General features: G+C 40.3%; 2 protein-coding genes across 3 annotated transcripts in view; one reads left to right on the forward strand and one right to left on the reverse strand.

Annotated features, from left to right (window-relative positions):
* LOC135502039 (hypoxia up-regulated protein 1-like) overlaps positions 1-1,982 on the reverse strand; it is a 27,187-nt gene extending 25,205 nt beyond the window's left edge. The window contains exon 1 of the mRNA XM_064794496.1: positions 1,881-1,982. The gene's annotated coding sequence lies outside the window, so the exon portion shown is untranslated. The remainder of the gene's footprint in view (positions 1-1,880) is intronic.
* Positions 1-10,768, forward strand: part of LOC135502044 (dnaJ homolog subfamily C member 21-like) — a 13,245-nt gene extending 2,477 nt beyond the window's left edge. Inside the window, exons 1-8 of one of the 2 annotated variants that reach the window (XM_064794524.1) lie at positions 544-620; positions 4,185-5,091; positions 5,580-5,644; positions 6,172-6,340; positions 6,688-6,854; positions 7,012-7,177; positions 7,631-7,781; positions 8,274-10,768. In XM_064794524.1, the coding sequence (XP_064650594.1) occupies positions 4,227-5,091; positions 5,580-5,644; positions 6,172-6,340; positions 6,688-6,854; positions 7,012-7,177; positions 7,631-7,781; positions 8,274-8,403 (1,713 nt within the window). In that variant the 5' untranslated portion in view covers positions 544-620; positions 4,185-4,226 and the 3' untranslated portion in view covers positions 8,404-10,768. Of the gene's footprint in view, positions 1-543; positions 621-4,184; positions 5,092-5,579; positions 5,645-6,171; positions 6,341-6,687; positions 6,855-7,011; positions 7,178-7,630; positions 7,782-8,273 lie in introns of those variants that run through there. The other variant, XM_064794525.1, reaches the window with a different exon arrangement.
* Positions 10,769-10,952: the final 184 nt, after the last annotated feature.

A 10,952-nucleotide genomic window follows, 5' to 3' on the forward strand; every position in this document is an offset into this window, starting at 1 on the left:
TTCCTGGTTTTAATGGATACTTTAAGACTGGTGAAGGAGTAAACAGGCTAATAAATTTTAAATAGCGAAGGAGTGTGTGACATTGGAAGTCTCACCTGGAATTTAAAGGGGTAGCCAGGTGATGACAAGTTTAATCCGCAGAACAGCAATCTTTTTGTTGCTGATCACAGTGATAATTATTCAGTGTCGGTGCAATAAAAATCACTTGTTTTCATGGCGAGTTTGAAAATAGATAATTTGATCAGAATTATTTAAGACATGACAGTTTATGAAACCACAATATGTTATCAGCATACATTTAACTGGTATGTATTATCACACTTCAAGAAAACCTGTGTGCTTGATGTTTTGATCAAATTGTCATCCTTTCTTCAATTTTCAATAGTTCTGAGCTGGGACGTCATCACTATTGAGGTCGAGATTAATGTTGTCCTAATTCCGATAAATCACACAGAAATCCGTCAAATTTATCGGGTATGTGCAATCGATGTAAGAGCTAATGGGTGTGTTTGATTGATAAAATAGTGGCCTATTCGGTTGGAGGACAAATATTTATGTGTCAGTTGAGTTAGACTTCTCATTCGGACCGGGAGGAACATCACAACTCTAAGATGGCTCAGGTCTGTCTTGAAATTTTTTTTCCTTTCTAATTCTTGTTTTAATCACAGCGTCCGATCAAAGTATCTTTTTGTTTTTATTCATACACAATTTTCATCATGCATAACTAAATTTTGTTGTCATTATTTGCAGTTAATATGGCAAATAGACCGTAAATGCGAAAATAAATTTCGGCCATCTTTTCACAGGCGGCGTAAGTTTACCATGGCATAAAAGTCCTGTTTTAAATGAAAATATCACCAAAAGCATTCAAAATATCATGAACATTGAAAGGCATGGACAACTTCAAGTAAATTGCTTGAATAAGCTTGTTTATTTTTATTTTTATGCCATGGTAAACAAACGTTGCCTGTGAAAAGCGGTGAAAAGGGTCGTTCCAAAATGGCCGAAATTTATTTTTGCGGGGTGTCTATGGAAGGGGTGATGGGTGATTACATAATACACTTAATACACTGTTATCCCGCTGCCTGCCTGAACAAAGTTTTTCTGCAAAAGCAAACACCACGATTAGTTATGCATGAACAAAATCGCTTACAAACAAAATTATATTGTCTTTGATTGGAGGCCGTGGTATTAGTTGGTGGTTAGTTGTTCAGTTTTAATTTTTTGGTAAATTTGTTGTCAGTGCCAAGGTAAGGTTATTTTTATAGAAAGTGGGTCTACTCTACATGACCTGTGGTCATGGACTACAATTACGAGATCATGATTTGAGGGAAACTTTGGATTTGCTGTACTGAGGTTTGGTGAAATACCTATCTAAACTTCCTGTCATGTCTGTCTGTTGTATTTCAAAGTCAAGAAAAGTCAAACTGCTTGTTTGAACTTGGTATTTCAGCTGATTTGCAAAGATCTAGGCCTGGTCAACATCACATTATGTCTGACTTTGTTATTTTCCCCTGCTTTTTGAATTCAAAAACCAATGTCAGTGAGTCATGACAGTCAAACTAACCTCTCTATTAAGGTCTCCCTTTGGGAAAAAAGCTGTTCTTAATAGAGAGGTAACGAGGTTTCCTGATTACGGGGGTCGAATTCAATGGAAATTACCAATTTGGGACCAAAAGCAGTGTCCTTTATAGAGATGAGTCCTAAAAAGAGAGGTGTCTGCTAAGGGAGGTTCCACTGTATATGAATTATTCATATTATGATAACAGTCTGTCCTAAGGAAGTTCTCGGCCTCTTTTCTATGATCTTGGGGCATTTTGTTTGTCCTCAGCCTGTCCTTAGAAATAATAGAAAATCTCCCCTGATTTGGGGTCACCTACCGCAGAGATTCTTTTCGATCAAATTCGGATCGCCATCTTTTGTTTGAATATGTGATTTGTTCTTTGCTTGTCAATATGATAAAGAACATTCGTCCATCGATATCAATAGATGACATGGGATTTCGTCCCCCACGTAGCTCACCTTTTCATTTGGTCTCTGGTGTGATTTGTATAGAATTGAAGTAATTTCCTTCCTATTTTATTGTGCCTCTCTTTTAATGAAAAACGGTAGTCCTAATACATTTATATGTCTTTCCTTATATTGAGAGTGATATTTTGACATCTGTGTCATACGTCTGGCATTCCTTTTTCAAGAAATCTGATGAGTGTCTCTTCGATGAAAATGACTATTTTTACGGCTATCCATCAGGCATGATTATGTGACATCATATCAGTGGTAACAGCCTTGATCGTCGCAGAGTCTTGATCACTTTCTAATCTTAATCTTGATCTTGAGCACTTTCTGGCAGAACTCAAATCGAAAAGAAGTTCTCTTATCGGTCGATAGGGGGAGGGGATGTTTCTCACTGCACTTAGTGCGGTCTTTTGACTGTCCTGGCATAGACACAAGATATTTTAAGTCTCATTTGAATGACTGCGAGTTGAAAGCCACGCCAGTCTATCATGCGTCGACTCAATTCGCAAAAAAACCTGACATGCCCCTCCAAGTGCAGAGCTGACGCTAAAAATGAAGAATACTTAGGTTCTTGAGTATAGGCCATGACTATAAGGTAAACCCTTGGTACATCATATACATGCTTCCCGAAATTGGTGGCTTGCATTGGAACTAACTTTTTCCCCCTTGTCCGTCATTAAAGGCATTCAAGTGTGTTGGTCAACCATGACTATCTCCTTTGTCCCTTCACCATAAGGCCTAGGTTCCCCTTATGACATCACTATTTCGGACACTCAGCGCCCCATTTCTGGAAAGGTGTAGAGACAAGAATCTTAACAATTTTATTCAGTGTTCTTTAAATGATAAAAGTTCAAGCGTGCAATGGAGATTTTCACTTCGTGATGACGTAGACAGTTTAAGGCTTGGTCAAATTGATGATTGACCTATTAGCCCTAAACCTATCAAGCGTAAAATAGTCGACGTACTCGGCTTGAACATGAAATTTGATGCTAATTTTAGGCATTTGCTCACACTTTCTCTCAAAGCAAGATTATTGTATTCATATTTACCATTGTGATTAATTGTCTGTTTACCGACTTAACCTGGTCCTATGTGCTTCTTTGTACTCTATGCAATGAATTCTATGGACGGATTATGCTTAGCGGTGAGGTTGGACTAAGATGAGATTTCTTTCCCACCCTGCGTAGCCACCTGAACTGAGGATGTGTGATTGAGGTATTGAGGTATTGTCGATTTGTGACCTAGTCACCAATTCGTTCCAGTTTGCCTGAATATCGTTTGTGGTGTTTCTCCCTTTGTATTGACGATTGTCTTTGATTTCCGGCACATGTCTTTGGACTTCCTCTCAGAGCTGAGGTAATGCCCACCATGACATTCAGAACAGGACATCCTTTTACCTCTGTTGTGAGCTCAACTTCGGTAACCGGAAAAACGCCGACCGACCGACCGACCGACTGACCCACTGACCTGCCAACCTACCGTCATATGCAGTATCCCTTTCGCTTCTCTATAGCACATGTATCTGTGTAGTGCCCAGCGCAATGGACGTGATGGAGTCCGACGTGTCTGACAGCAGCATCTCCAGTCAATTATACCGGGAAAACGAGCCCACGCGGTAAGGAACTGATAAAGATACTCTAAAGATATGCTTTGTCTACATGGTCGGTGGATATAAAAACATGATTGGGGCCTAGTATATGCACTGTAGTTTTTCTACTCGAGTGTCTCGACCGATGCAATGCATGAACTGCAACGCGCAACATGCATTTGTTGTCATTTGACCAGCTTACGTGCGCTTGTTTACAATTTCATTTCATATGACCTGCTATCGTGTATTGGATATATCACATTGACTTATGAGTAGGTTGGCAGGTCAGTCGGTCGGTCGGTCGGTCGGCTTTTTTCCGGTTACCCTCAACTTCCATTGTGGTTTCGACTTGTGTTGTGATTTAAATTTGTGTATCGTTCATTCTACTTACATTGTGTGATAATTTTGTCATATGTAGACTTTATTTTTTCACTGAAATCATTCCTTTGCTACTCTAGTTCCCGTTTAATGTTTTGCGACAACTTTATTTTTCGTTCGGCTCAAATGTATTAAGCGCCAATTTTCTTTATGGTTCCGTCCATGATCCTTTGCTTAAAGTCTGATTTTTTTCTCTTTTCAGAATGATTCTTAGGAAAAGCTATACTCTCTAACCCGCTGCAGGATGACAGAGGACCACTATAGTACTCTTGGCCTCAGAAAGGGGGCCTCAGAGGATGAGATCAAGAAGGCTTATCGGACACTCGCGAAACAGTGGCATCCGGACAAAAATCATGATGCCGGGGCCGAGGAAAGGTTCAAAGAAATTGGCGCTGCGTACGAAATATTGAAAAGTCGCGACAGGCGGGAAATCTGGGAGCGGGAGTACGATTATTCAAAACAATCGAAGGAAACACCAAAATCAAACCCAAAAGCCCCTGGTGGCAAAAAGAATAACTATTATCAGTCAAATTTCAAAACTTATGCTAATGAGGACTCTGGACCCAAAACGAAAGGATCGTCTGGGAGAAGGTTTTCGTATAGTTACGAGCAAGGACCAGGGCGGACGAAGTTTTCGTTTTTTTTCACGGATAGTGACGATGCGGATAGCGATACTGAAAACACGCCACGGCGGGAAAAAACAAAGTCGAAAGGCGGCAAGACGCCACGGAATAATCGTAGCTTCAGTTTTTCCGGCCCAGGCGGGAAAGGTGCGAAACCGGAGAAACCAAAGTGGGATAAAGATTGGAATGGCACCGAGGAAGCGAGAAAGAACTATAACAATCAGCGACGATTCTCGTTCAATTTTGGTGTGTTTAATGTGTTCAACGATGGCGAAATGGGCTTCAAAGCATTCTTTAAGACGCCCTATGATTCAAATTTTGACGAGGCGCCATCTTTTGCATTTAGTGACGATGAAGAGGATTTGGAGTCGGCGCGTCAAGAACGGATCAAACAATGGCGGGAAAATTCGCAGAAGTTTGCCGGGAAGGAGGGAGATCCTGATTGGTATGACTGGAGCCGTGGGGGTGAGGACGGTGATTCGTATGGTAAGTAGTTCTTATCAATATGAGGAGACGGTGATCAAATTCTTTAGCCCTGTATGTTGGTAGGCAACTTTTCACACATTCAAAGCCGACATTCCTGCCAAAACCCCCAGTGGCCAAGTCACAGAAACACAAAAGCCTGCCCATCAAACAGCACTCGAAACATGATAGACATCTGTTGACTTGTCCCACCTAACTGCTGACAATATCACAGACACTCGGTGAAAATTATTGACATCGCTCACCATGTCATGTGAAGGTCTTCAATCATTTCATCACTCTAACAAAAACTTGGCATTCGGACATGAAACAGCCACTTTCAAACTCCTCACTCGGCGGCAAACTTCAATTTGTTGGCGATTATTGATGATTAAGACAGTGGAAGAAGTTTGACCACCTGCATACCAAAAAAAATCAACACTTTTGCTGGGGTTTACCTATCGGATTTGTCCTTCATTTGTTTTTGACGACCAGTGTACTTTCTATTCCAGATGAAGATGAGGACTTGAAGACATCGTGTTCCTACTGCGGTCGCACCATGAATTCGGAAATGCTGGTAGGTGGATTTACTTCTTGCTGTTCGACGTCTGTTTGTGTAAAGTCTGCTTTGATCAGTCCCATGTTGAAGAAGATGGCTAAGAAAAGGAGGACGCGATAAAGTTCTAATTAAACTTGTGCATTTGTATCTGGGGATCTTTGGGAACATGATAGTTCAAGGTTCACATTGAAGGTTTCGTCCGATAGGCTGAGATGAAAAGCTTTTGTTGTCCATGCTTGCTTTATGATCTTTCGCTTCGTCACGCCACCTCTGCAGAGATGGTGCTTGAAATCAATCCATAGCTGGCCCTGTATCCAGATGTGTGCATCAGTTAGATACTGACATGCCATGGGAGAGCCACTTTTGCGAGGAAACGTTTTGGGGACTCGGAATTCAAGAATACGAAATGACTCGGAACCTGGACTTGGCGAGAAATGGCCGGAGTTCAGGATTTTGATTTTCCAGGGTGAAATAGCCCACAAGGAAAAGGCATGTGTTTTCCTAATGTTTTTAGATTGAATTCTATTTGACATCTTCCACTCCAGCTGCGTCATGAGTCTAAGTGCCGCGTGTTAATGGGAGGAGAATATCACAGCAGCAACCAGGCCAACTGGCGGCTGAGGCACGAGGAGTTGATCAACGCGTTACGACAATCTCGGCGAGCATCGATGTCGGACAAGAAACCACCGACGCCACCGCCACCTAATAAGAATGGTAAGAGACAGATTGTGTCCTTTGGCAAGGATCTTGTCACCTAACCCCAAGCACTAGATCACAAGACTTCTAATTCAATAGGCGTAGCAGAGACAGGACTACCATTACCAATTACACACTGTTTAATTGTGTGTGTGCCCGAAGGAGGGTAGGGTAACAATTTTTGGGGTTTTTTTTACCCTCTACCAAAGAGACTTACCTAAGGTTAAGAAGCAACAATGTGTCCACGTCCAGTATTTAACCCACTTACAAATTCTGATTCCAAAACACAAAACCACACCACCCTATAGTAAGGTTACTCACTGCAGTATAATAACATTTTATGATCATTTGTATATTTTTTCCAGATTTGATTACATGCAATTACTGTTTCCGTTCATTCAACTACAAGGCTGCCAGCAAACACATTCAGTTCTGTGAGAAGAAGACCAAGCAGACGGGCCGTCCGGATAATCCCCTGGGGAAAGGGGCCGAAGCCAGGGACTACATGAGCAAGAACTACACAGCAAGGGAGGTGGGTGTTCCTTTGAATACTGAACGTGTTTTCTGCTTAAAAAGGTCTTCTACATTCTACAATATTATGCTTTGCTTAGATCCTGACAAAATTCTGCTTCCAACTTGTCAATTTGTTATAGGCAGGTTTTACTGTACAGAAACCTTGTTCATTTCAGTATGCGAAGACAATCCCCAAGCCCAACAGCCGGCGTGGCTCGCGAGTAGAATCGGAGTTTGAGATGGAGGACCTTGGCTCAGACAACGAAGCAGACAATATCAACTTTCAGAGGGAGTCGTCTTTCCCCGATATCAACCTCCTGGGCAATGGCAAGCCGTTTATGGGTAAGTGGAGAAAATATTTTTTCTCAATCATTATTATGAACTAGCACAGCATCTCGCGACCATGCTTCAGTCTTCCGCCATTTTGGTTCGGTAACGCACTTTGCTATGGCGGCCAAGTTTTGCAGTCGAGTTTGTCATCTGAGAACACGCTGACATTATGCGGTGCACTAGTGTGCGTCCATGCATGCGTTGCCTCAAGTCTATTGCTAAAGTAATCAGTCGTAGCCTAGGAAATTGTCATTAAAAAGGAAATTGCTCAAAGTAAAGAGGGTGAGTACTGAGGTTATGACTTCCTTCACGTGCCTTTTTAACCAAACAATAAACTCCTCGAGCAACGTCGTCTGTCCAAGACATGACGTCACATCACCCATGGACTACGTCCTGTCCCCACCCTTAATCAATCACCAATGGCCTGAATCGTAATCATTGACCATGAACTTTTTTTCTGCTCAGAATCTCCGTACCCGAAGACACGGACTGGTCTCCATCCCACTGTGACGAAAATAGATTCGGGAAGGGCCCGCCGGAATTCTAACACGAAGAGGCCGAACTCGACCTCGTCCACCACGAAGAAGACTGCAAGGAAGAAGAGTCCCAAGATTGAGTAAGTACTCTCTTCACGCTGGTCCTACGTCGGCATAGTGGCCTATTAGATATTTGATGTTGACTCGCCGAAGTATTTGCCCAGGCACTTGAATAAGTTTGTGAGGGATACAAACGATAGCAGATAGCATTAGAACACTCCAACAGGAGGGCTTTAGGTTCCATAAGACAGTGTACGTAGATCCAATGTGGTTTTGATCAGAAAAACTGTGATTTTTTTTTATTGAAAAATGCTTATACATGTAGTCAGCTCCATGATTTTGAGAACTGTTGCATATTACTCTTGATTTCATAATTTTGCTGGACTTTCATTGAACCTTCATGTACCTTATAATATATTGATCTTTATGTCATGCCCCGCCATTTAATCCACTCAAAACTTCACCATGACATGAACGAATTGTTAAAATTGATTATGTTACATCAAGATTAAAGAAAGACTAGTACAGATTTACAAATGTATGTTACAATTTATTTGACTCTCTATTTTTAGCGTGAATATGGATCCCAACAAAATGAATACTGGAATCCCAGGAAATGCCGGCTGCAATGAATGTCAGAGGAAATATGGGAAAAATAAGGCCAAGTTTATTTGTAGCTGTGGTACAAAGAAGGCGCTGTGAGCAGTACAAATGCTGGACGTTTGTAAGATAGACAATTCAAAAAGGTTTTTTAAAGGGGACCTAACAATTTTGACAGATTTTAAGTTGATATAATAATACATTGGAACCTCCCTTAGCGGACACCTCTCTAGTAAGGACACCCTCTCTATTGAGGTCACTAGTTGTGGACCCAAAGGAGTTGTTTCTATTCAATTTGACATCTCTTATCAGGACACCTCTGCATTAAGGACAGCTCTTGACACTCCCAAAGGTGTCCTTAATAGAGCAGTTCTACTGTAATGATAAACTTCACAATCAAACCTGCCTCTGCGGAAAATACAGAAATTGTAACTAATACAGGCTAACTTGCTTGACGTCGTTAACCAGAAATGATGACATCATTTCATGGTGACGACGTCATGTTGGGCAGCTTTTAATTGCGCTTTCCGCAGTGACATATTTGACTGTTATGTTTCTTATCATATCAACTTGAGGAAAACTGTTAAAGTTGTCAGTTCCCCTTTAGAACTGGGTGCAAAGGTCATGCACCATTTGTTGAACAAAATTTCAGTTTTTATGCATAATCACTGGCAGAGACATGATTTGTTAATGATTTCTAAATTGTTACGCAGTTTCTGATTGGTGGAAGAAATATGTTCTGACCAATAGTGGTGCTTGTTACAACTTGGTAGGATTCATGTTTATGTGATATTAAGTTCATTTTCAATATTGATGGATTGATTCCGAGAGATTCGTGGCCAGAAAGAGTAGACCTGACAGTCTGAAAACCATGCAAGCTTTAGGTTTGCTGGATAAACTTTGAGAGTTTGCTACTCAATAAAAAATATTTATTTAATTATTGTACTTATACCAAACACAAGGGAGAAGAGGAAGATAAAGGGTAAAAATGAGGAAAAGGGAGAATATTTAGACAGTAGAACTTTGCTACTAAGGAGATGAGCTCTTTTAAGGACACCCTCAGGACTGACAAGTGCTGTCCTAAATAGGAAGTATCCTGATAAGAGAGGTCAAATTGAATGTAAATAACCAATTTGGGATCAGAACTAGTGTCCTTAATAGAGAGGTGTCCGCTAAGGGAGGTTCCTCTGTACATTGCAATGGTGAACAGGGTAAGTTCTTGTGTTCTTGTACTTCACAGAAATGTAAAAAAAGCCACAAGTTATTCCAGGTTTCACCGTTTTTATATGTAAATTGATACAATATTGTTGATTGATATTTAATTTTTTCGTCTGAACAAAGTTTCATAGTTTCAACTTTTTTCATTGCTCACTTGTGCTGTATTGTAGTAAAGTTTTCAGGTATTCATTTTATAGTCTTGTACATTTTATAGTAATTTATCAAGGCCATAATTCTATAAAGAATAAGATAGTTTATTATAACAGTAAATGTTCATGCAAACTTAAATCAAAAGTGAGTTTCCTCTTCTAGAATATTATTTTGTGGGCGATTATAAGTCCATTTTCTACTGAAAAGGCCAGTTTTCAATTTTTAACAGTACTTATTAATGTAGCCATTGTTAAACCTTCCGTCCATAGTTGGTTCCTGATGGCTACTGGGCAAGGTGATGTCAATATAGACAACCATGTTTTAACAACCCATTATGTCATTCACCGACTTTTCTAGGTGCCCCCTCCTGCACCATGCTATTTTCAGATGGAAAACCCGCTGTAAAGAGATATGATGAGAAAGGGAAACCCTCAACCATCTTCTGACATCTATAATATGGGAATCTCTCAGCTGGTCAAATGACATCATTATATGTAAATACTATTGCCATGGTCATTATATGTAAATATCATTACCATGGTTAACATGGCGGTCTGTACTTATGTCACCTTGCAAGCATGGTGGCCGTCAGGAACCATCTTGCTTCCGTCCAAAAAAGTTATTGTTAAGTGTTATAAATATTGTTACTTTTTGAAATGTATTTCTTGTCTACTTGTGATTACATGCACAAATTGTGGTCGTTTTTGCCTCCAGTCACTGGATTGTTCAGCCCCCTAGACTTATGACAAGAATAAAGTGTTCAGCATTAAAAAATTAGTTATTGCGGGCAGCCTGCCTCAGTATAGTCCTGACTTCGAAGATTTGAACGCTGTCAATAGCAGTTTAAAATTTGACAGTTCCTCGGTTTACTTCAAAACAATATGAAATAAGATAACTGCAGGGACAGGTATGATTTGAAATACAGAAAATACAAGTATTTTAAAATTTAAAACAGGCAACAGAAGTATGAGGCCTAGAGGGCTGAACAGCTATGGGCAAATTTTGTAGATATTTTGACATGTTTACCAGTAATTTATGTTTTCACAAAATAATACATGTAATTTATGCTCGGTTGCTTTGATTAAAGTTGTCAAATAGATATTAGTGTCAATCTTTTTATTTGCCTGGTGAATATCAGGGCTTTCTCCCCTTCCTGCGAAGACCAATAAATTGTGATTATTGAAGATTACATGTACTTTGAGAAAATTGGAATTAAAGCCACTTGGACCTGGTATCAAAGACACAACTGGTTGTCGGCTTCTAAGTATATGATGACTGCATTA

The sequence above is a fragment of the Lineus longissimus genome, chromosome 18 (genome assembly GCF_910592395.1).
Source record: "Lineus longissimus chromosome 18, tnLinLong1.2, whole genome shotgun sequence".
Lineage (NCBI taxonomy): Eukaryota > Metazoa > Nemertea > Pilidiophora > Heteronemertea > Lineidae > Lineus > Lineus longissimus.